Genomic DNA, 24,235 nt, shown 5'->3' on the forward strand with positions numbered 1-24,235 from the left:
GCTCTGAAAAGTTGTAGAATAAAACTGATCTCCAGCTCCCAAGTGGTCTGCCCAATTCAATTCCCACGTTCAAAGGCTGATGCAAGATGCCTCTCATCATTCTTGATATCTCTCTCTCTCCTCCTTTTACTAAAGTCTTTGTCTCCTTGTCTCCTCCTCATGATGAAGTTTTGTTTTCACAAAGATACTCTCAGAAAATTGCACTCAATCAATTAATTTATTGTTACCAAATGGCATGGTAACAAGTGGAAATAAGATGACACCAAATGGAGGTAAAACTGGCCCAAAACAGATTTCCAGAGCCAGCATCAATTGTTGGATCAGTTGGATAGGCTACATTTGTCCAATGGAGCTCAAATTCGGATATGTTATAGTCAACATCCATTGGAACAAGTTTCATGAAGATCTTCACCTTATCCGAGCACCGGAGCATGTTGATCCAAGGCCAAGAAGTTGACCTACGAAAATGAACAAAAACAGAATTTATAACCAATAATGCATTTTTAGCTCATTTTCATTCTAACCAAGTTAAAATCTATGAAAACACAAAAAGAAAGTAAAAAACTATAAAATGTCAAGAACTAACTCAAAATATTAGGTGAATAACATGATAAATCATGTGTAAAAATGAACCCAACAAATCCCAGCATTGGGATTCCTCTTTTTAGTACTTTAATGGTTTTTTTTCTTTTTTGTCTTCAATCATTTTCTTATATACTAGCCTCTTCGCTTGCGAGAGGCTTTTTTTAAAATTTTTTTAAAAAATTTATTTTAGAATTAAAAAATATAATGGGTAGTTGTGTTCCATAAAAATAGGATCCATATCTGATTTTTCTTTTAATTTTAATTTTTTTAATATGAAAAAGTGTGAATTTACTATATTATCCTCATTTAATTAATAATTTCAATTCTTAATATTTGCATTAACTAAGGGCATTTTATGGTATTTTGAATGTTTCATCATTCTTAGCCTTTTAAAAATATACCGAAAATAAAATTTATTTTGTCTAAGGTCAATTTTTTTTTATTATGGTTATAAAATGTTATATATTTTCTAATATTCTACACACACGTATTTTCTTGGGGTTTGAATACAAGACAAATTCTTGGTTTACAAAATATTTTTTTATTTTCAATGGTTAGCAAGAGACTACGTTTAAAGGAGTTTAAATGAAAAAATATTTTGTAAACCAAGAAATTTTCTTGTATTCAAACCCCAAGCAAAAAAAAAACAGAAGAAAAAAGATAATTTTCCTTGTGTGTGAATAACAAGCATGTAGGCCTCATTCTTTACTTTCACCCTAAGCTCAGGGCCAGCCCTACAACTATCACTTTTCTCTCAAAAACTTTTACGCTAGATTGAATATCATTGTAAATACTAGAAGAAGACTAAGGGCGTTATTTTCGTATGATTAAGTTGTTAATTTTCATATGAAATACCTTTTTTTACTATATATACGTAGATAAAGAAAAAAATTTTAAGGATTAGGCATTTCCTATTGAGAATTGATTGAATTTGTTTTTTCAGAAATGGAAAACATATAGAAGCGGGCAAAATAAATATCGTTTAATTATAAGACGATGATCTTCACACCTTAGAGTTTGGTTTCACCCACAAAAATATAAAGTAGAAACAAAAAGAAAAGTACATAGGAACTAGGATATTGGTCATCGAATGATACTATTAGGTAACTGTTAGAAATATGCCTTAGAAGCCAATCCGAAAATCAAACTTCAAAAGACATAACACTTAATCTAATCAAGCTAATGAGGCCAAAACTTATGCATAACCAACAAAGTGACAAGTCTATGGATTACAATATAAATGGAGAGCGATCTAAAGACGTTAGATTCATGAGACCTTTCCATTACGAAATATCTTATCCTAAATGTTCCTAGTCGTAGAGGATCACCAATTAGACAATGGTGATCCCCAAAAAATGGTATAAGATGTGTCTGCTAATTGGGAGGATGACTAGTCTGAAGTGATTTGTGTAGTGACATTGACACAAGTGTGTATGTGCTTAATAGAGATAGAGTTCACTGAACACAGTCGACTAATAATTCTTGTATGGAGGTTTTACTCACAATGTCAAAAAAGAAATTCTAACTCGCGATAATGCAAATTATTCCTCATACCTAATACATCAAAGTTGTCTTGTGGACGAGGCATTTATCTTTGAGAACACTATATGGTCGTATCAAAAGGTATTGCTTGAAGGTGATTATCGGGATATTCGATAAGCTCATAGTGGCATGTAAATGTACAATAAGGAAATCTCTATTATCAATATAGAGAAGAATTAGGGATTCATCTCTATTTTTGTAAGCCTAGCATTACCCCTCAAAAAATTACAAAGACCCATTTGCAGGAGCTCTACCAAGAATCAAATCAAATCATATAGCCTTCTATAAAGTCTTTAAATAGGAGAGTTGATTTTACCACTCCATTTTTGTCCACTTAGAAAAACAAAAGGGGAGTAGAAAAGGCAGCACCCTTAAATAAAGGCAAGCTTGCAATTTTCAGCATTTATAGTCAAGGGCGGACGCACAACAGGACAAATGGGGTCATATGACCCTATGGCTGCCGGGACAAATGAGGTCCTCAAGCAACCCTATGGGTAGCACATGGGCGACCCTAAGATGCACACAAGGTGTTTAATGAAAGGCTTGCGTGCAACAGCAAGCGCTGCGTAGCTTCTTTTTTTTTTTTTTTTTTTAAACACCTGGCCAAAACAATGTCAAGTTGTGCTTTAAAAGTCATTCAAAAGGAAGATTACAGTTTGAGCGTTTATCAAAGAGTGAGGGGGAAGGAAGAAAGAGGAAACAACGGAGGAACAATAACTAGGCCCAAAATTTAACATCACTAACTCTCAAATCGATGAGGGGTGAGGGAGGGGAGGACATAATCTAGAGAGAAATCTCTTATACTCATAAACAAGCTATTGGTAATGTAGTATTTAGTTTGTTGGAATTTGGGGTGAACATTTGAACATGTAACCCAGTGAATCGAATTGAACCAAACCGAAAATGAAAAAATCGAAAAATTTGTTTTGATTTGAATTAGTTTGGTCGGTTTTTGCCACTTAAGAACCGAACCAGACCAATTATATGATGTCAGCTCATATGCTGATACATTACTCATTTTTTTCTTATGAATCTTATACTAAGTCCTAGTTTCAATTATGTTTCTCTTTGAGTACGTTAAGGAATTCGTGTACAGGAGTTGTAAGCATGAAGTTCATCAGCCTAACAAAAAATCTGAAATCTGTTCAAGCCCAAAACGAGTAGACTAATCAGTTCAGTTTTCAATTTTGTAATGAAACCGGACCCTGCTGACTCTAATTGGAATATGTCCAAAATCCCTCCCTCTCAATTAGCAATGACGTTTACCATAAAATATCAACAATAAAGAAAACCCATCTCACTCACGTAGACGCAAAACAATTCGATTCGAACCCAAAGAAATGGCTCTCATCTTCACCTCACACTCTTCTCTCTTCTCCAAAAGCTTCACCAACCAACTCTCATTTCCAGCCCCAAAATCCCAATCTCTATCTCTACTCTCTTTCCCCTCACCAAACCCTAACCCTAAGCTCCACTCACTCCATCTACGCTCCTCTCTCTCCGACGATACCCCCACAGACGGCGACCGTCCGACGAAGATCACTGACGAGTGGGGCGAGGAGGCCCCCCCGGAGGCCGAACCCGCATCCAAAATCTCCGAGTCGGACCCTCCGCAGAACGAGGATGAGTGGGGAGGCGGAGGAGATGATGTCGTTGAAATTGGGAATGGGAGTCCGGCCAAAGCTGAGGCTGAGATTGAGGAGAAGGTGGATGGTAAGTTTAGTGAGCTCAAGAGGGCTTTGGCAGACACTGTTTATGGGACTGAATTCGGGTTTCGGGCCGGGTCTGAGGTCAGGGCGGAGGTCTTAGAGTTGGTTAACCAGTTGGAGGCGGTCAATCCAAACCCGGCTCCGACGGCGAATCCGGGTCTTCTTGATGGCAACTGGGTTTTGCTGTAAGTTCAATTTTGTCTCTGAAAGCTTCTTAGAAAGAGTTAAATTAGGAATGCAATAGCATAAAACTCAAAATAGAGTGTATATATATATGGATTTTAAATGACATTGTTGAAAGCAAAAGCATAAGTCTTTACAAATAAGATGAAATGCGCATTTGTTTCGAACTGTCATTGAACTTCTCCAGAGCATTTTTATAGAAATTTGAAGTCATTTAAGAGAAAGTTAGGAAAACAAAATTTAATAAAGAAAAGCGGGGTGAGCTAGGAGAGCTTATAAGAACGTGGGCAAGATGAAGTAAAAGAGTTGAATTGTTGGTGTTTGTGGAAAGAAGAGCATCAACAGAGCTAACAATAGCTGTTAAATCCAAGTTGAATTATCTTATTTGAATATTGCGTCAATCATGTCCGAATTTGATCACGTTACAATGATGATCATTTACATGCTATTTGGTTGTTAGGCTGATAATATCGTGCATAAGTTTTTATAATACGGTTTGTAGACTTTGAACATAGTATTGAGAATCTTAGATTAATCTACAGATTTGATTTTGATGCAGTAATTGACCATATTTTTTGTTTCCTACATACTTTTCATAGGTCTATGGGAATTGGTTTTTGGTTGGAATTGAAAATAATTACGAAGGTGGACATCTTTTAGGGTGTCTCCAACATGTTGAATTCTGTCAGCATGAAAGTTCTTGGTCTTTGCATCCCTTTGCCACATTGATAAACACATTTACTTTTTCCTTGAGTTAGAAAATTTCAAAAACTAGATTTTTGTTTTTGCCTTTTTCTAATTAATGGTGTAATGGTCATGCTTCAAGACACCCCATTATTTTTATTGGTATTGAGGGAGGAATCATCCAAGCTTTATTAACGTATTTTCATAGCTCCTATGAGGCTGTGGGTTTAGGTGATAGTTTGTGCTTGAATAACCTTTCCATTTCCATTTTTCGTCATTCTCTTTTTCTAGTTAAACCTTTTCAATGATGTCAAAGTTGTTGCACAGTAAAGTTACTCCTAAAATATGTATTGCCATGCCCTCTCTTTATTTATTTCCTGGTTTCTTCTCTTCCTGTTTGCAAATTAAATTCAAGTTTAACATTTATCATGTAATTATCTATATATATATAGATCTTTGTGTCAATTTGATAATTGATTATAGCCATGCATGGGCTTCATCTGTTTTCTAAATATTAATTGAACTTGCAACTTCAAGTTTCATAAATCAGTGATAAAGCTAGTGGGAGTTATGCTCTTCATTTAGCTCATATTCCCCAATAGTGTACAAGTATTGGTAGTACGGCAGAAATTTTTTAGAGCCACTGTGAAACTGAAAACCAAGTTCTGTATCCATAATTTATTTCGCACAATATATTATACATTACGAATGATGGACACATCTATTTCTCTGGTTGCTTTTGACCTGGATGCTTTGAACAATTTGACGATTGTCCTTACGAAAGATTAAATGGTTCATGGTTTTCTCTTTCTCTTTTATCCTTTTCAACTGCTCCTGATTTCATTTATTTTACTGATTTGGTTTGATCTCCATAAATCAGGTACACTGCATCCTCTGAGCTGTTGCCACTTCTGGCTGCAGGTAGTACACCTTTGTTGAAAGTGAGTAAAATAGGCCAATCGATTGACACCAGCAGCTTAACCATAGTGAACTCAACCACGTTGTCTGGCCCTTTTGCCACTTTCTCTTTCAGTGCATCCGCTAGCTTTGAAGTTAGAAGCCCTTCAAGAATTCAGGTATAACTTGCACTGATAATATCTGGGTGAATAATATTCTTCTAAAACAGGACAGTGTTTCGTGGTAGTGAAGTGATGAGTTAATCAATAATTTTAATTAGTACATAAATATATATTTTTTAATTAAAAAAAAGTTAGAAGTTATTACATGGTAGATGAGCACCAGAACCTTACTGGGTTTGAATATATCCAGGTTGAATTCAAGGAAGGCAGCGTTTTGCCTCCAAAGATAAAGTCAAGCGTTGATCTCCCGCAAGAAGTGAATGTCTTTGGGCAGAAAATCAATTTATCACCTGTCCAGCAAACTCTCAATCCTTTGCAGGAAGCTGTTGCAAGTATCTCAAGAGCCATTTCTGGTCAGCCGCCATTTAAGGTTTCCATTCCAGGGGAGCGGACGAAATCTTGGCTTCTTATTACATATCTTGATGAGGATCTCCGGATCTCGAGGGGGGATGGTGGTCTTTTTGTGCTTGCTAGAGAAGGCAGCCCCCTCATAGTTCAGTAACCTGGTATGTCGTCGGTGTCATCCATACAAGGCATATATATATATATTGTATACTAGAAGTTTTTGAGATATGGACGATGTATCCCCTGTTTATTACCTCCCTTTCTGCAATACTCAGAGGCCTAGAATAAAAACCTTGATTAATTTACAAGCTTCTCCGATACATGTGATGCACAAGACTAAAATATTTACTTGACAGATGATGTACGTATAACTTTCCTTCATCGTATGCGGCGCCTCTACTTTGTATGTGATTGAGGTTAAAAGTAAGAAAAATTGTCCAGATATATCGGGTGGAGTGGGTGGAATAGCTGTGCATCCGTTAGAACCAGCCCAATCCATTTGAATTGAGGAAAATAATCCAATTGAATGGTCGAGGATGGAACTTCATCTACACTTGTTTCCTTTTTGGGCATGTTCGATTCTTTTTGTTACTGTGTTATCAAATAATATAAAATATGTTTAAAATAAAAAACAAGAAATAAGAGAATTTTGAGTATGTTTTTCTTTCTCATTAACCTCATTAACTTCATATTTATATGCGTCTAGATGACTAGTGAGAACTCTGAGGTTATTATTGGGATAATATCATCTTAGATAAATGCATTAACAGGGCCAATGGGGTCTTGCATAGTACTCATACCTCATCTTTCTTCCTAACTTTGGCAAAAAAAAAATACAAAAAATACAAAAAAATAGGAGATAAATCCATAAAAGTCATGAAGAACCACTTCCGCAACATTTTGGCCATTCTTCTCCACATGCTTTCATGTAGTCTCACCATTGTTGAATGAACTTCACTCTTTCGTTGAAATTATTGTCTTGTCATCCTCAAAAGAATCCTCTAGAAATAGATAAGATCATTTCTAAGTAGGGTTATTTACTCAAATGGTCCTTAAACTTATACCCGAGTTGCATTTAGGTCTCTCAACTAAATTATTCGTTCAAATGATCCAACTCTTTATTAATCGTCGCATTGGTCCTACCGTTACATTTTCTGTTAAATTTAGTTATGTGAGCAATACATGCTACATTTGTGGGGGTAAATAAGTCTTTAGACACTCCAATCCCAACCCCCATACTCCACATCAACCTCAACAAACCCCAGACTTGAATCCAGCACCCCATTCAGGCGAACCCACTCTATCCCTATCTCTTCCTCTCTCTCTCTCCTCGCCTCTTTCTCTCTATGTCCCTCTTTTCCTCTCTCTCCCCTATGCCTTCAATTTCCTAAATAAATAATTTTTAGTCATCATCTCCATCAAAACTGTCGCCGAGAAAACCATGGCCAATTAACCCGACGAGATCTTGAAATCGTCGATCTGCAACGGCCTCTCACCAGGGAAGAGAGAGATAGAGGGAGAGGAGGGAGGGGAAGAGAGGGTGGGGTGTAGGGAGGACAAGATGGGGGTTGGGCGATGGTTGTGTGAGAGACCAAATCACAGATAGCTCCAAAGGTCCCTTTTCACACTGTTCTTCATTTCCACATAGCTCCCAAGAGATATTACCCAAAAATTATACAATATGATGAAAATCAAATCACGGTTTCAATCTTCAAGGGTCCCAAAAAAATTATTGGTTTCAATGAACAATATCATGAGGTCCAAATGCACCAGTTCAAACAGAAAAAATGTTGAAGGAGGTGGAAGAGAGGTTTTTTTTTTTTCTTTTGATTTTTAGTTTTTAATTTATTTAGTATTTTATTTAATTGGACTGTTTTATCCCTATATTTGATGGCAATATTGACAGAATGTAATGGTAGTAGGACCAATGTGACGATTAATAAAGAGTTGGTGGACCATTTGAACAAATAAGTTGAGGGATCAAAATGCAACTCGAGTATAAGTTTGAGGTCCATTTGAGTAAATAACTCTTTCTAAATAATATAATAAAAAATTAGATACTAACCCAAAATTACAAGCATCCATGAGTTTTTTAGGATCAATGTAGGCCCATTTTTAGGGTTTTTATCAAAATTTTCATTAATTATCATATTAATGATCATAGTTTGACTTTTCTCAATGCCCATATTACCCCTAATAATATCCATTTTTATTTATTCTTTACCAAAACAAAATTTTCTTTATTTGCTTTGAAATTTATAACATAATAACCATTTGTAACACACACATACACCATATATTTCTCTCCCTAAACTCTCACAAACTTTCACCACACAAACTCTCTTTTATTCAAATCCAAATATTCTCCTTCTAAGCATCTCCAATAGTAGTAGCAAACTAAACTCTTCAAATAAAAGTTTGTTGACATGGAAATTTGAAAAGGCTTATTTGCTACTTTCATAATTATGGCCTAACAAACTCTTCAATTCAATTAATGCAATATACCAAAAAGAAATAAAGAAATAAACATTTAATATGCCCCCCAAAAAAAAAAAAAATCAAGGAATGTCCACTTAATATGAGGGAAGCTGGGGATTGCCATGAGGGAAGATGTCAATGAAATGTACTAAATGTAATAAGAAGAGAATAGTCTTTATACACCTTTAACAAGAGTACTCACTTCACAATATCATATATAGTAAATGAATGTTGAGACACTCACTCTTTGAGACAGAACCATGCCAAGAGTATTGCAAAGATGGAAGGTTTAGTATATTTTTTTGTGGGTTCAACAACAAGAGGTTTAGTATGCAATATAAATGGGAATGCAATAAGTCCATATTCAAATTAGACCCTCAAGCAAAAGCGTAGGGTCCATTTGATAATCATTTAGGAGTTTCATAGTCATCTTATTTTCATTTTCACTTGTTTTTTTAAAACTGAAACATGTTTGGTAACATATTTCGTTTTCAGTTTTCAAAAAAGTGAAATCTAGTTCTCAAAATCACCCTTATTTTTTGAAAACAACTTGAAAGTGTTTTATGTTTTCGTTTTTATTTTTGATACACTCCTATTTCATTAATTAATTTACACCACACATGAAATGCACTCTAGTTACCAAACTCGGTATATGGGACCTCCCGACTTGGACCCAGCCTCTCCATTCTTGTGTTTGTCCATGGACCCAATCCAAACCTCAGGAACTCCATATCCAAAATTCACACAAAAAAATATCATCCTAATTCCAAAAAATTCACCGAAAAATATTACGGACTCATTGTAACATGCACTTTCATTCTATGATCTCAAATTCACAATTTAACTCCAAAACATTTCATCTCCAAGTTCCACATAAAACTGAAAAATGAAATTAGTTAACAAACAACTTTTGTTCAGTTTTCACTTTTTTTTGAAAACTGAAAAATTGAAAACTAAAAACTGAAACATGAAAACTGAAATGGTTATCAAATGAGACCTTAAGTTTTCAGTTTTGATTTTTTAAAAACTGAAAACTTATTTGGTAACTAATTTTAGTTTAAAAAAAAAAATGAAATGTGAAATGTGAACAAAAGTTGATTGGTAACTTATTTCAGTTTTAGGTGGAACTTGAAAATGGAATTAAGTGCATGTCACAAAGAGTTCGTAGTGTTTTTCGGTGAATTTTTCACAATTAGGATGATTTTTTGTGAATTTTGGATCTAAACCACACGAGGATTGGACTGGTTTGTGGTTGAACGCAAGAATCGAGCAACAGGGTCCAAGTCGGGAAGTCCCAAGTACCGAGTTTTTGTGATGTAAAATTAATGAAGGAACATGGAGCGCAAAAAAGATGAAAACGAAAATTAGAAATTGAAAATACTTTCAATTTGTTTTAAAAAATAAGAGTGATTTTGAAAACTGAAAACGAAATCTCTCACCAAACATGTTTTCATTTTTCATTTTTCAAAAAAAGAGAAAATGAAAAATGAAAATGAAATGGTTATGAAACAACCCCTAAACAGTTACTCGTATAAAACTGTAGTTTGGGTCATGTGTATAATAAGGGCTCGTTTTGGAGTGATTATGAAGAGACCAATAATCACTTTATGGAGAATCATTTCTCCAAATAATCACTTTAAGTGATTTTATGGAGAAGCACTAGAATCACTTAAAATCACTAAAAGTGATTATATGGAGAATCACGTGGGAGATACTTCTCCCTAGAAGTGATTCTATCATATTTAGAATTACCCCCAAACGAGCCTTATATTGAGAAGCACATTATTCTCCCCATAAGTAATTCTGACATATTCTGAATCACTCACAAACGAGCCCTAAGAAAGAATATTACTGACAGATAAATGCATGTACGTCACACAGACAGAGCTAAGCCAAACCAGAAGAAAAATATCTAATTACAAGTCTAGATGCCTTTGGCTGTGGTGTAAGCCCCATAGATGGGCAATAGGAAGTCAAGCATAAAGTTTCAAGCGTTCAAGAAGGTTGATTAAACAAAACATGTATCAATATATAACCATCCCTCTTCCCTTTTTAAGGCTTCAACAAAACAAGTAGGTGACCTACAAATTGCAAAAGAAGTGTCACATGACAAACAGAATAATCATATCGTTACTCCATAAAAAGAAAGACAAACCAAAACAAAACCACTCATTGAAATCAGTGGCGTAGCCAGGAATTCTCTCAAGGAGGGTCAACATTATTAGCCAAGATAAATGGAAAAGCCATACCACCACCAGACTTGGACTAGGATGGTTTAGAGGAGAAGAAAAATGCATACAAAGATGTGCCATGAGAATAAAACTATGAGATAATAGATTAACAACCTAAAATCTTAAGTATCCATTGTTTTTCTACATAAATATTTTAGAATAAGTTCAATTATATAAGAAAACTTTGATGGTTGTTGTTCCAAAAATATTTAATGGGTTTTAAGACAATATTGGAAGATATTGCTAATTAAACTGAACATGAATAAAAACACTTACGTGGTAGAAGGCCAAACCAGTTACTCTACCACCCACTTTCATATGCTTCATCAAGGGCGGAACTAGGAATTTTTCAACGAGTGGGCTAGCTAAAATTATTAGCTTAAAATTTAATGATTATTTTTTGGTACGTACTTACAATTTTTATAGTTTTTGTAGAAATAAAAGTAAACAATAAATCATATAAACCACGCTAGTTCATAGCTCCATAAACTAATTTTCAATAAGTTTTAATATAAATCAAATAGGATTTAACATCTCAGTGGATTGAACATCTAAGGCCTTAATTGGCTCCACCCTTGATTGAAATCATCATAATTCCGCCATGAGGAATGTCCAACTTTCGGATCTTGAGTCTGTAATCTTCAGGATATCCTACTAATAAACCCACCATCCACAGCCAAATTATGGCCGGTGACAAATTCAGAGTCGTCAGAAGCCAAAAAGACGACGCCGTCAGCTATATTCTCCACAGACATCATCTTCCCTATTTTCAACCTCAAACTTGACTCCACCAACCTCCCCACATCCTCCTCCTCCGCCACCGCACCCACCTTAAAAGTCGACCGCAGCAGCGGCGTCGTCACGCTCCCTGGGGACACGCAGTTGACGCGTATCCCGTACGCGCCCAACTGCACACTCGCCGACCTCATCAGCCCCAAAACGGCGTGCTTCGACATTGTGTAGTCCGCGAACTTCGCCGACCCCATGCTCGCCGTCGCACTCGCCGTGCACACGATGCTCCCCCTCACGCGCCCCTCTACCATCGCCCTCGCCGCGTGCTTCACACTCGCCGCCATTCCGCGGGCGTTGACCGCCATGACCCTGTCGTACATGGCCAGGTCCAGGTCCAAAACGGTCTGCTCGCCGGCGCTGCCGATGCCAGCGTTGCTGAACATGATGTCGAGGCGGCCGTAAATCCTGACCGTCGATTCGATCAAGCTCTTGACTTGGTCCTCGTCGGTCACGTCGCAGTGGATGTAGGTGGAGCAGTCGGAACCGATCGATGCGGCGACGTTTTGGCCTTTCTCGTCCTGGACGTCCGCGATCACGACGGCGCGTACCCCGTGCAAGGCGAATTTGCGCGCGGTGGCTTCGCCGATGCCGCTGGCTCCGCCGGTGACGATCGCGACCTTGCCTTGAAGCTTTTTGTTGGTAATTTCTTTTGGATCCGCCATTTTCTTTAATTATATGGATTAGGATTAATTTGCTGCAAATTAAGAGACGCTGCTTAGCTTAAGTAGAGCATCAATTTTATAATTAATTTGAAAGTCAAACAATGAAGCAGATGATGATCTCAGATACAAGCTATTTTACTTACTTGCAGTATTTTTGAGTGGCTGCTTGGCAAACATAAAATATAGTTTCTTACTACGACGACCAAAATATTTGAAGACCTTCTAAACCACCTCTACTCGTATTGTGTGGCTCTTCTCTTACTTGGCCACGTCATCAAGAGAGGTTGGGCTGTTGCTGCCAACCATTCCTCAAGCCTCAACACTGCTCAGAAAAACTATGGGCTGACAAAGTTATTAAGTACGGCATATCGGGATTGGCCGGATATAACTCAAGTTTCACCTGAAAATTTTACTTGTTACGGAGATAGCACTGTTTTGCTATACTCAACTAATAGGACAATGACACATGAAAAAGTTATTACACATGTCATTGCATTATTGACTAGAAATAGCAAAAAATGTTATTCCCGTCACATGAAAGTTTTCTCTCGTTTCACACAAGTGAAGTGTTTCTCCGTTCTACACTATTTTGGAAAGAATACAAGGTGTGTGTGCTACACCTTATTTGATGGAAAGACACATATCGAGAGCAATGGAGAAATAGATCATGATGTTGTGAGTGAAGTTTGGGTGTATTTCGGGATTGGGGGTTTCTCAAGTGATTAAGCACTTTTATAGCGGATTGCTGTGTTCTAAGACAATACAGATTGGAATCCAAGTTTCATTTACAGGTATGCAAGTATAATATAACAAAGAAGAAACTTTATCACATAGAAAAAGTCTTGATTGCATGACAATAAACATTATAACTTTGTCAACATGCAAAGGCGATACCATTCAAGCAGAATACGCTATTAGGACATTTAAGCCGATGAATGGTTGAAAACGCGTTTCACGACACTAATGCAATTATGAATCTCCTATACTTTTTAGGATTACATTCAAATTAAGCCTACAAGTCAACAAGGGAGAAATTTATTAAATTTTGGCTTGACGGATGTACCGCTCGCCATGTGTTGTGCATCAATTCGCTCAAGTTATAACACATGTATCTACTTCAGGTCCATGAGATTTGAATTATATCACCAACGCGTAGATTAACACAACTCACCAATATAATAAAAGCAATGTTCCCAAAACGGCCATGAAATCCAACAAAAGAAAACGTTCAGAACCTAGGAATTAAATTAGATTGCCACAAAAAAACAAATGCCACTTTTATCATCAGGAGAGAAAAGAAGAACATGAATAATTAAATACTTGAAGCACTATGAGCATCGTGCTAGAACAGAAGACTCGGTTGGTGGGTCATTCTAGGAAAATTGTCTAACCTGCAACAAACAGGTGAAAGATGGTTGAAAAACAAGATCTTCTCTTCTGTTAAACATTAACATTTGCGCAGTAGAAGGAAACCACATGATATGGATTTGTGTCCTCCACCCAATACATAAATGGCACCTCAAAGTTTATGCTGATCACATGCATACACCGCTACATAAACTAATTGTATGTGCATCTTGCTCCTCTGCATCTACCTCTCACACCAGCTGCTGGTGTTGATTTAGTTTATAAATATATTTGTTCATTGTTGCTACTACTATGGTTGCAAGAGGCTTGTAGCTCAAGTGGTTAAAAGTCGTAATCCATGTACCTGAGGTCAGTGTTTGAATCCCCTCTGGCCCAGTATCGCTTGTATATATAAAAATAAAACAAAATAAAAAACATGCACTTTCCTTTCTCTCTTCTTTTGCAGACCTAAGCTGGCCGACTGCATTGGGCCAGTGGACTTTGCACGATTATCCTCAATTCAAATGCTCATAACGAATAAGCGTAGATCAAATCACGCATGATCACTCCGTCTATTAAGTAGTTTATGGCTAGGCAGGGGTGATGAGAATAAAAATCGGTCAATGACACGCGTTGATTACCAATTGGAGCAATCGGGCTCACTCGCACCATAATAAATAGACAAGAGCTCTAAGTTCTTATTTCTTTTCGTGTAACTTAAGCATCGGAGTTCTTTTGCTTACACTAGAATGGTGTGCGAAGGACTCAATTGTTTCTATCTTTGGTTTCAAGTCACACAAGACATTTTACATAACGTGTGGAATTTGTATCCACAGCAAGTATTCCATGAATCACATCACAACATTAATTTGGAGACCAAACAGATAAGATGCTTCATCATTGGTCTCTTGTGAATAAAGATTATTTCCCATCATGAGTTTTCACTATCCCTCCATTCAAAAGTAAACCCTTCAAAATTAAATCATCATCAACATTGCCTAGCATGCTTCTAATTAGAGACCGCTATTATAATTTGTATGAGAAGATCATATTGAAGTGAAGGCCGTCTTATGTAAATCATTAAGCACCCGAAAGATCTTCCTAATCACAAATTAAATAGATCGATCCATATATAAATTCATGGTCAAATATATGCACCAAAAAAACAAACATCTGAGTATGCAGAAACAGAGAAATTAATCAAACTATACCTGAAAACAAAGAAAACCGATGGATGGATGGATGGATGGATGGAATTTCGGAAATGAATTAACTAGCTGGGAATTGTCTAAGACCAAGAATTATCAAAAGCAGCAGAAGTAATGGCATGAGCAAACTCCTGGAAATCGATCCTGCCATCCCCATCAGTATCAGCCTCCTTGATCATCCCAGTCAACTCCTCAGCCGTAAGAGCATGTCCAAGTTTAGCCATGGAGTGAGCCAGCTCAGCAGCTGTGATGAATCCGTTGCCGTCCCGGTCAAACATCCGAAACAGCTGCCTCAGCTGGTCCTCCGTGTAAGGAGACTTGGCCGACAGAAGCTCAGGGGCTACGAGAGCTACGAACTCCGAAAACTCCACAAGGCCATTGCTGTTGGTGTCTGCCTTCTGGATCAAGGTATCCAGCTGATCAGGCCCTGGCTTCAGCCCCAGTGAGCGCAGAAGCGACCCCAGCTCCAGCTGTGTTAGGCTTCCGTCGTTGTTTCGATCAAACGACCGGAATATTTCACGCAGGTCCGCGATTTGCTCGTCGTCTAGCTTCACTGGCTGCTTGTTTCGATCAAAGTTGCTCATCAGGATGATTTTGTGATTAGTTAGTTGAGAATTCAAGTCGTGGGTTCGGATCGAAATTGAAGAAGACGACGATGATCTGGGCTGAGCTGAGCTTCATTGAATTCAGTGTAGAAACATGGTGATTTGCATGAAAATTGGATCCATGTTTAATGAGAATGTGGGATGAGATTAGAGAGTCTGAGGAGGGAGGGCAGAAGCTTCAAAGATCCAATCCAACATCTCCTTCCATGTCCTACTTAATTCCTCCTCTTTCGGTGGATCCTCCGAATCAATTGCTCTTCAGTCTTGACCCAAATATCGGATCCGATATTTGAATTCGCGATCACGATCACACACATAACACAACGTAGAAATCTCAAAAATGACGATGATGATGTTTGTTGGTGATCAAATAATGAGGTCAAGGTGGTAGGAATTTGAGTTTCAATCATGTGATTAAATTATTATTAATTCCTTTTTATTTTTCATGAAAGGAGAATTGTGAGCGTTGGATTGATGGGGATCCAACGCGAGAAATTGAGGTGAAAGACGCGGGAATTATGTGACAGGTGCCCGCGCTCGCACGTCTTTCTTTGCCGTCAACGGCTTTTTAAACAAGTGGAGTTTTTGTGTGCCTTTTGCTTCTTTGAAGAATGGTTCACTCGCCACTTGGAAGCCAATGAGCTTTTGCCACGTCATGGTACGGATGCATTTGTTGTTTGCGGTAATGTTTTGATTATGATGATGGCCTGCATTGCCTTGGTGGCAGGTTGATTTGGTAGGTTACAGGTTGGAAATGGTGGGGAGAGGGGCAATGGAATGTTATGTAATTGATCAGATGGGAGTCGGGCATTTCTAAAGACTAGGGACGGCGGTGTTGGTGCCTACTTCATTTATCCGGGTTGATCAAAATTCCATTATTATTTTTTAACAAACAATTCAAGTGGACGAATCGAACTTAGAACTTCAAATGCAGGAATAAATGCTAGTGGACGAATCGAACTTAGAACTTCAAATGCAGGAATAAATGCTATTCACCGCTTGTGCTACCCTTTGCTAATTTGCTAATGTTTTATAAACAATGTTGGAGTATGGATTTTTGGACCTCATATCTTCCGAAAATAATATGCAAAATAGTTTTAACTGTGGTTGATGTAAAAGAAACTAAGGACCAAATGTCGTCCTTATGAAGAGCATAAATTGCTTCATTCCTGGCAGCTTGGCATACCAAAAACTTTGCAGCAACCAGTTATACAAGTGGGAAGTTCAACTTTATGACGAGAACAAAGGCCTTGTTCATAGTGAATATTGATTCTCATCTTGTGGTCATCGGATATTTGTAGGTCAGCTTGTAATGCTTGGGGATCAAAATGGGAATACACAGGAGTAATCCTTGCAGGGAATGATGCAGGGACTGGCGATAGGAGATTTTTTTCAAATTTTTAATACAGGCGATATTGGGAGAAGTGGGACCTAAAATCTCATATGTAGGGATAAATACTCTTGTCCACTCGAGCTACAAGCCTGAGGAGATGAGGAGCATAAGTACACAGCTCAACCTTCTAGATAGGGCCTACCATGCCCTCCTAATAGAGTTCATGTGACTATGCCACGTTTGGTATTTATTATCCCCTAAGCACCCAATTGACATTACCCAATTTGTATTAATTCATGCTGTAAAATAAAACCCTGTTTTGCTGCGTTAAAAATGAATATAAATCGAGTTGTTCTGGTTTTATTCACTTTTATTTGATGTGGCAAAGGACATAAAGATATGCATTATTTTGCCTATGAGGAGAAAATCAACTGCCCTACTTGCATGTGCAAAATACAGAGCAAGCTGCCTCTCAGACTAATTGCAGACCTACCAAAAGCAGGTTTAATTTTCTAGAAAAGGATTAGTATTGGGTTTTGTCATAATTAAAGAATTAATCAGCTAGAGACCAGAGCATATGACTTTGTTGATCCTAGTTTTCTGTACATGATATGCATATATATGCCAATCCAAGCATACAGGCTCAAAGGTTTATAAAGAGAGACTACCTAGGCAGTCTAATTAGTGTTGTAATCTTAGAAAGATGGAAGAACTATCACATATCTGAATGTCAAATGAACACTTAATCACAATTATGGAGACAAAAGAAACAAAAAAGGGTAGAAAGGTGAATTAGAAATGATACAGACAAACAAGTAATGTAATCTGCTCCATTTCAGAAAATGACTATAACAATCTAAACTATGATTCACCTCCAAAGAAAAAGCCCACCCTTGTGCGATCGCAACCCTTTGTATCATGCTTTCTTCTTTTTGGATTTGAGCATCACATATCCAATGAAAATGCATAAGAAGCAGAGAAACACCATGCCAGCAAACACAGGTATTAATATGGCATATTCTTGGGGCAGGAAATACCTGTGGATGAAGTGATCACTGTTTACAAACGGCTGAAACACAACGAGAGTAAATATCAACATCAGGTTAATATAAGTGTGAGAAGCATTTGAGAAAGAAGTAGCAAAGCAAGGCAGGTAATTAACTGACCAGGATTATGACCCAGAATGTGTAATAAGTGAATATAGATAAACTGATATAGGATAACAGAAACCCAACGGCCTTGTCTGCTAATTCCATTGTGATGTCTGTGGCTTCTATTACCTGCAATTACAAAGAGGATGAGGATTAGCAAAGCGAACAGTTTCAACAAACAAGTACAAGTGCAGGAACATGTATCACATTACACAGGGAAACCACCTTGAAATTGTATCTAAACCCAATGGATAGTTTTTATACTTTCAAGGGAACCATATACCACCACCAAAACCAGTAGCATTTCAAACCAACAATATGCTATCTCCATAAGCAGTAGCAAATCAGATTTACAAAAAATCCATACAGTTCTGACTGATTCTAAGCAACCAAAGCATTTGGTTTTAAAACATGAAAAATATGAAAGCAAGGGTGCATGAAAAATACAACAATTATGCAACCAAAGCATTTGGTTTTATAACATGAAAAATATGAAAGGAAGGGTGCATGAAAAATACAATAATAATAAACCCTCAAAAGTAGCAATCAACAAAAATTTTAGAGCAGCAACTTAACAAAACCGCCCAGGTTCAATGAGAACCCACCATCAATACCAAGCACCATTAGGTTTTTGGCATCTGGTTCAAAGATGTAATATTTTCAACCATATTGACCAAAATCATAAAGGGCATCACCTAAATTAAAAATTCAATGAGATACACAAATGCATACACACATACTCAATTGAAAAATCAAACATGGAGTAACTGGGTTTGCTTTCCATAGCAAACAAAAACCTTAATTGGTGCTGCAAATTGGGCATTGGATTATGATATTGACCCTTCCAATGCCGAACGAACCCAATTCGAAATTTGGGATTTCAAGTTTCCAATTTCTTTTCCTACACTGTCACAATCAAATTTACTTACCCGAGACAAAGTCCTTCTTTCAACCTCAACGATGATCGCTATCAGGCCAATTTCGATTTCCTCTCTCTCTCTCTCTCTCTCTCTCTCTCTCTCTCTCTCTCTCTCTCTGTGTGCAAGCCCTAATCGTATACGAAGAGATATTGAAGGACGACGACTGGCGCGTTCAGAACAGGAGAGAGACCCTGCATGCCACCGGCTTAATATGTCTCTTTTTTAAAAATTCTTTTGGACTTAACTATTCCAAACATAAAGCCCATGGTCAGCACCCTTGAAGGAAAGCCCAAAATATTATTCATAAGTTATGGCCTCATTTTTCGACCGAAAAAAAATAGTTAAGGCGTGTCAAAACTTATTTGAAGAACACCATTGTAGAACCATGCACATCCCTAATTAAAATGAAATGTGGCTTCAGGAATTGATGCATTGCCGCTCCTGTCGATCATTATCTTCACAGTTTCTACCTGTGGCTTGAGGAGCTTCATTATGTGTGCGGGTTTTAAGCTTTTTTTATTTCAACCTTGTCCAACTTCACAAGCTATACTGAAAATTTCTCAAACATTTGAAGTGGCTAACGATGGACCTCCATTTTTAATCCTTTTTTTTTTTTTTTTAATCTTAGCAAAATAATATTTTAAACTACTCTAGTGTATTGGACGGAGGATCGAACTCGGATGCAATAATATTTTACCACGTCTCCATTTTTAATCTCTAACCTGACTCTTTTCATCACAGTCCATTAATTTGTTGACTAATCACAAATTGGTGAACGAGGGTTGCGAGACAATTTCAGTACACAAAAACATGTGACTTTTGTGTACAAGCACCAACTTCAAAACTGGCTGAGCATCAAATTCATATCATATATCAGTTTGATAAACATGTTGTGATCCATTAGAATTTTCACATTTTGAAGCAGCGACATCTTTGGCCAAATTACGGCGAGAACTGATTACAAAGCAATAATCAAGATTTAAAATCCCCGTAATTTAATTACAAAACCGTCTGATGTCACAAGCAACTACAGCTTCCCAAAAAGAACAAAGAACAACAGACAAAACAAAGAGTATCATATAATTGTCCCAGAAAAAGAAAACAAAACAAATACACTTCTCTGAAAGCAGATTTTGAAAAACAGCAGTCAACCCCAGAGGAACTGTATTGCATCCAACATCCTCAAAACCTATCTGCTCCTTAATTTGATCCCAACATTGTTTGGCTCCTAAAGAAACACATAGGGGTACATATTTCCCCATCATTTTTGCAGCATCCACTGCATTATATCTTTCCGTATAACTCCCCCAAACGCACCTGCACTGTAGTTCGATCTTAACGGTTGAGGCACATTCATGCATAAGTGCCTGTACTGGTTTATCATCCCAGAAGGCTTTCGTGATCTCATCATCATTGTAATTGGAGGAAGGGGTTTAGACCACATATTGGTCATTGTTGAAAACAGATGCCTGTCGGATTCCTGATTTCTGGTTATCTGGGTGCTTCCAGGAGTTTTGAGGTGGGAGTTTACCTTATTCATCATGCTACCACTGGTGGGGGGTTTTTCCAGAGGACCCCGAATCTGAGCTTCGGGTTTCATCCGATCAAGCCATCGTAGGATCCGGTTACCAAGATTTCGACCAACTTCTATGTCTCTTTCCTGTATGCTCTTGTGAACCCTGATAGCTACATCAAACACAGCACGTGTTCGCCTTTGAATGAAAGAAAACACAATGGCCGTAGCAGTTATAAACTAATACAAAAACAAATTATTAATAGTCATTATTTAACGAACTATTGCAGTATCACAGGAAACAAGTAAAATTGGATCGTAGCAACAAACAAACTGCTAGTTTGAATCCTACTGATGATTAAACACATCTGATAGTTTGAATGCTAAATAAGTTCTGATGAGCTATGAATTTGTGCTAAATATTCAAATAAAAACGTCTGGGATGATAATCAAATGTTTATCTAATCCAGGAAGAACACATTACATGAAGATTGCAAGAGACAAATGAGAACTGTGAAGGGTTTAAAGATGTTAGCATCAACAAATTGCAGAGTTTGATGCAATGAAACTTTTGCGTAAGGTTAAGTATTTACCCAACAGAAATATTTTAACACTGAAAAATGGGGAAATCACTGGCCATTCAGAACTAATTTCATAAAAGGAAATTGAAAACATAAAAGAAAATAAGATCTGAGAAACATTCAACAAATTATATATTAAGATTACAAAAATTCCTAAACCACGAAGAAGAAAGAGCACACATACATTCGAATGAGACTGATGCAAAACATGCATTAAACCAATTTTATGGATGCAAAGATAAAGGGAAGAAAAATCATGCAAAATAAACCAAAAATTATATTCATATTGAGAGGAAATTCTAGAATTATTGATTTGATTAAATACATCAAACTCTTCCCAAATCACAACTATTTCAAAGAGAAATTAAAGGGGGGAAAAAAGAGAGAAAACAAATACCTGTGAGCAAATTGACGGATCTTGGGGTGCTTAGGGCTTATGAGGCGTCGCTGAATCTTCAGAGCCAGTCTATAAGTGCGCCTCAGCCCCAAGAAATAGGCTGCTCCTAATGTGATCTCCCACAGCACCATTCTTCCTTCCTTCCTTCCTTCCTTTGTTTTCGCTTTGTGCGTAGCTTGTGTTTGTGTTATTGTCTCTGAGAATTTTTCCTTATTATGGTTTTGTTTTTAGGTTTTCGTTTCTCGCAAGCTTTCCACGGGCCGCCAGAAATTTCGATCCTCGTCAACAACATTCTCAGTTTCCCTATGCTTCGTGTCACCGATGGTACGCGGGGATACTCAAGTTGATCTCAACCGTTCGTTGGTGTTGATGAAGTCAGTTAGGCTCGGCTCTTTTCTACATAAAGGCCCAAACCAGTAGAGTTTTAAGTCTGGATTGAAATTTCAGGCCCAAAGCATTGAGAAGATACATCACACTAGTGGAAACAGTTTGTGGCTCAGGCCTCAATCCTTGCCAACTCACGAGTTTTCATTTTTTTGGACGAATGCCAACTCACGAGTCATTTTGTGGTGAGGGTGCCATACATTAGTCACATGATTCATCTAAATAGTAACTTTAATTAAGTTTAATAAAATAATTATGTGACTAATAATATGAAGGTCCACTTGAGGGGTTCATATATGACACCTTCGCTATAAAATTTCGTGCCAACTCACCTTTATAAGTAAATCAAGTCCTAGCCCACTTAGCTACTTACACCCTAGGCCAGACCACTTTGTTTTGGCCCAATCTACAATGATATTGAGTTGGGAGATTACGTATAGAGGATCTTGAGTGTGGCATAAGTGTAATTGTTCTTAATCATATGAGTTACAAATTTCTTACATTCGTCAAAAAATTACTTTACAAGAAAGAATTTATTGCTAATGTGGATTAAGTTAGTTGGCCAAGGTAGAGAATCCACCCCTTGCACCTAAGTTCTAATCCCTCTCGTAGTAAATTAGAATAATTTAAAGTATTTCAAGTGATTGTATTTACCTTGGGTTCAATTCTCCTCTCCCCAATATAATTTGTATATAAATAAAAAAAATTATAATAAAAAAATGATTGATTTGAAAAAGAAAAAGAAAGAGATTTTATCCACAATGTCTTTATTTTTTGTATTTTTAAAAAAGCAACAAATAGAAACAAAAAGAAAAATAAAGTTCCTATTTAAAAATCCCAGATTCGAGACATACAGCTCACTAATAATTTCTTTGCCTTTTTTTTCACCCACTCTCTCTCTCTCTCTCTCTCTCTGTCTCTCTCTCTCTCTCTTTCGTTTTCTCTTTGTCCTTCTCTGTGTATTCAAGTCTGTGACCATGCAAAGACAATCACTGGGGGGCTCACCGGGCTCGAAGCTCCACCAGGCCCATGGCGGAGCCAAGGAACAAACTCTGCTCCTAGACGACGCTCCCAACAGCAGTAACAAGGACCTTTTAGTCTTTTCCACCTCCACCTCCTCTTCAATCTCCGCAGACGACGACCACAAAGCATCAAAGCCTCACCGCCTGTCATCACCGCCCCCTACCGCTCCACACAAATCCATCCACGTCATCCCTGTCCTCACCCTCCTCTGCTTCCTCATCCTCTTCATCTTCTCCCACAGCCCCTCTCAATCAGGTAACTCTCAATCAATGGCTCTTAACTCATCTCGTTTTTTTTAATCTTCATTCCTGACCGTCGGTTTCGTTTCCGTTTCAGATTTGGCTCAGTTCAATGGCTTTACGAAACTACCAGGGAAAAAGCGCGCAGGTACAATGCAGATAATTAATCGTTCTCAATTTCCAAAATGTTTTTTATTTGTGTTTTTTGCGTTTCTAAAATTTATTTTCTGTGTTTTTTTTTCGTGCTTTTCGTTTTTGTAGACGCCACCGACAACGAAGTCGGCGACTTGAGCCGATTTATTGATATCCGGAAGAGCGATGTTTTGGCGATCCGCAGCCTCAGGAACTTGCAGGATACCCAAGGAACCCGAAAACTCCCACCGAGATCTCGCTCCCATCGGAAAATAGCCGATTTTTAAGCCGCATTCCCTGCTTCTCTTCTCTACTCTACTATGTCCTCGTCGGCTCTCGGTGGAAGAACTCGCACGTGCGTCACCGTCAGCTTTTTTTCGCACGTGTAAATTCAATTGCAGAGCAAGCTTTTTTTTTTAATTTGTTTAAATTTATTTTAATTTTTTGTGTAAACATATTACTTGAGCGCTTCAGTCGCTTAGAGAAAGATTTCGAACAGAGAAATAACGTAATTCTTACAGATCTTTTTGTTTTTATAAATTTCGTGAGTGTCGTACGCTAAAGTGAGCGGGTAGGGAGGCGTTAAGTAGATGAAAGGACGTAAACGTGCGCCTGATGGGATACAGCTGGATTTTCGTACTCGACCGTTGCTCTGCACCCTCGGGTTTCGGTCGGAATTTGCTAGCTGGAAACTTGAAGGAGTAAATACATTAACTGCGTTCTGTGTCACCGGCGGTGTGTAGATTTTTCTGTGGCGTTGGCTTCTCCTGCTTACACGTGGATAGCAAAACGTTAAAGTTGTTACTAATGTGGACTCTTTTTTAAATCTTTTTTAAATTTATATAGCTTTTATTTTTTTTAAATGATTAATATTTTATTCTAGGGGAGGCCCACAAGGGGATTTGACTTGGTGCCATGGGTTTGCAAACAAAGACCTCACCACGGCTAATTTAAACAACTTATGCGGACGGTTTAGTACACTGAATTCAATAATCTCGGAATTTTTGTAAAAATGTCACAAGAACTTATATATCGGTTTTAATTTATTAAAGAAAAATTTAAGAGAAATGCAATCTTAATTTTCAAAATTCATAATTTGTCATCTGACTTTA

The 24,235-nt window shown here is 37.5% G+C and overlaps 6 protein-coding genes across 7 annotated transcripts; 2 read left to right on the plus strand and 4 right to left on the minus strand.

The window, feature by feature from the left end:
- Nucleotides 1-3,333: 3,333 nt before the first annotated feature.
- LOC110748426 (Plastid-lipid associated protein PAP / fibrillin family protein) lies at nucleotides 3,334-6,435 on the plus strand. The gene is made up of 3 exons (XM_021948408.2): nucleotides 3,334-4,021; nucleotides 5,584-5,779; nucleotides 5,973-6,435. The coding sequence occupies exons 1-3, from the start codon at nucleotides 3,468-3,470 to the stop codon at nucleotides 6,282-6,284; spliced, it is 1,062 nt and encodes a 353-aa protein (XP_021804100.1). The 5' UTR covers nucleotides 3,334-3,467; the 3' UTR covers nucleotides 6,285-6,435.
- Nucleotides 6,436-11,274: 4,839 nt separating this feature from the next.
- Nucleotides 11,275-12,615, minus strand: LOC110748454 ((+)-cis,trans-nepetalactol synthase NEPS1). Its single transcript, XM_021948435.2, has 2 exons — nucleotides 12,434-12,615; nucleotides 11,275-12,322 (listed from the first exon to the last, which is right to left on the minus strand). The coding sequence occupies exon 2, from the start codon at nucleotides 12,288-12,290 to the stop codon at nucleotides 11,478-11,480; it is 813 nt and encodes a 270-aa protein (XP_021804127.1). The 5' UTR covers nucleotides 12,291-12,322; nucleotides 12,434-12,615; the 3' UTR covers nucleotides 11,275-11,477.
- A 58-nt stretch (nucleotides 12,616-12,673) lies between these two features.
- Nucleotides 12,674-15,896, minus strand: LOC110748462 (putative calcium-binding protein CML18). 2 transcript variants are annotated; one of them, XM_088253334.1, is made up of 2 exons: nucleotides 14,849-15,896; nucleotides 12,674-12,690 (listed from the first exon to the last, which is right to left on the minus strand). In XM_088253334.1, the coding sequence occupies exon 1, from the start codon at nucleotides 15,427-15,429 to the stop codon at nucleotides 14,926-14,928; it is 504 nt and encodes a 167-aa protein (XP_088109460.1). In that variant the 5' UTR covers nucleotides 15,430-15,896; the 3' UTR covers nucleotides 12,674-12,690; nucleotides 14,849-14,925. The 2 variants fall into 2 exon arrangements, with proteins under 2 accessions (XP_088109460.1, XP_021804137.1); XM_021948445.2 differs by lacking the exon at nucleotides 12,674-12,690 and adding an exon at nucleotides 13,513-13,681.
- Nucleotides 15,897-17,476: 1,580 nt separating this feature from the next.
- DPMS2 (dolichol phosphate-mannose biosynthesis regulatory protein-like protein) lies at nucleotides 17,477-19,043 on the minus strand. Its single transcript, XM_021948255.2, has 3 exons — nucleotides 18,864-19,043; nucleotides 17,950-18,063; nucleotides 17,477-17,852 (listed from the first exon to the last, which is right to left on the minus strand). The coding sequence occupies exons 2-3, from the start codon at nucleotides 18,037-18,039 to the stop codon at nucleotides 17,700-17,702; spliced, it is 243 nt and encodes an 80-aa protein (XP_021803947.1). The 5' UTR covers nucleotides 18,040-18,063; nucleotides 18,864-19,043; the 3' UTR covers nucleotides 17,477-17,699.
- A 769-nt stretch (nucleotides 19,044-19,812) lies between these two features.
- Nucleotides 19,813-21,652, minus strand: LOC110748203 (uncharacterized). The gene is made up of 2 exons (XM_021948222.2): nucleotides 21,346-21,652; nucleotides 19,813-20,566 (listed from the first exon to the last, which is right to left on the minus strand). The coding sequence occupies exons 1-2, from the start codon at nucleotides 21,474-21,476 to the stop codon at nucleotides 20,116-20,118; spliced, it is 582 nt and encodes a 193-aa protein (XP_021803914.2). The 5' UTR covers nucleotides 21,477-21,652; the 3' UTR covers nucleotides 19,813-20,115.
- Nucleotides 21,653-22,591: 939 nt separating this feature from the next.
- LOC110748182 (ribosome maturation factor) lies at nucleotides 22,592-23,643 on the plus strand. The gene is made up of 3 exons (XM_021948207.2): nucleotides 22,592-23,007; nucleotides 23,089-23,139; nucleotides 23,253-23,643. Exons 1-3 carry the CDS (start codon nucleotides 22,707-22,709, stop codon nucleotides 23,408-23,410), a joined length of 510 nt encoding a protein of 169 aa, XP_021803899.1. The 5' UTR covers nucleotides 22,592-22,706; the 3' UTR covers nucleotides 23,411-23,643.
- The last annotated feature ends 592 nt before the right edge of the window (nucleotides 23,644-24,235 follow it).

The sequence above is a fragment of the Prunus avium genome, chromosome 5 (genome assembly GCF_965620075.1).
Source record: "Prunus avium chromosome 5, drPruAviu1.hap1.1, whole genome shotgun sequence".
In the NCBI taxonomy this organism is placed as follows: Eukaryota; Viridiplantae; Streptophyta; class Magnoliopsida; order Rosales; family Rosaceae; genus Prunus; species Prunus avium.

Excerpts from the sequence above, each read along its gene's own strand:
- LOC110748426 (XM_021948408.2), top strand. The coding sequence starts at position 3,468 with ATGGCTCTCATCTTCACCTCACACTCTTCTCTCTTCTCCAAAAGCTTC. Across the intron at positions 4,022-5,583 it reads GATGGCAACTGGGTTTTGCT|GTACACTGCATCCTCTGAGC; the intron begins GTAAGTTCAATT and ends TCCATAAATCAG. Across the intron at positions 5,780-5,972 it reads GAAGCCCTTCAAGAATTCAG|GTTGAATTCAAGGAAGGCAG; the intron begins GTATAACTTGCA and ends GAATATATCCAG.
- LOC110748454 (XM_021948435.2), bottom strand. The coding sequence starts at position 12,290 with ATGGCGGATCCAAAAGAAATTACCAACAAAAAGCTTCAAGGCAAGGTC.
- LOC110748462 (XM_088253334.1), bottom strand. The coding sequence starts at position 15,429 with ATGAGCAACTTTGATCGAAACAAGCAGCCAGTGAAGCTAGACGACGAG.
- DPMS2 (XM_021948255.2), bottom strand. The coding sequence starts at position 18,039 with ATGGAATTAGCAGACAAGGCCGTTGGGTTTCTGTTATCCTATATCAGT. Across the intron at positions 17,853-17,949 it reads CATTCTGGGTCATAATCCTG|CCGTTTGTAAACAGTGATCA; the intron begins GTCAGTTAATTA and ends GTTGTGTTTCAG.
- LOC110748203 (XM_021948222.2), bottom strand. The coding sequence starts at position 21,476 with ATGGTGCTGTGGGAGATCACATTAGGAGCAGCCTATTTCTTGGGGCTG. Across the intron at positions 20,567-21,345 it reads ATCCGTCAATTTGCTCACAG|GCGAACACGTGCTGTGTTTG; the intron begins GTATTTGTTTTC and ends TTTCATTCAAAG.
- LOC110748182 (XM_021948207.2), top strand. The coding sequence starts at position 22,707 with ATGCAAAGACAATCACTGGGGGGCTCACCGGGCTCGAAGCTCCACCAG. Across the intron at positions 23,008-23,088 it reads CCACAGCCCCTCTCAATCAG|ATTTGGCTCAGTTCAATGGC; the intron begins GTAACTCTCAAT and ends TTTCCGTTTCAG. Across the intron at positions 23,140-23,252 it reads ACCAGGGAAAAAGCGCGCAG|ACGCCACCGACAACGAAGTC; the intron begins GTACAATGCAGA and ends TCGTTTTTGTAG.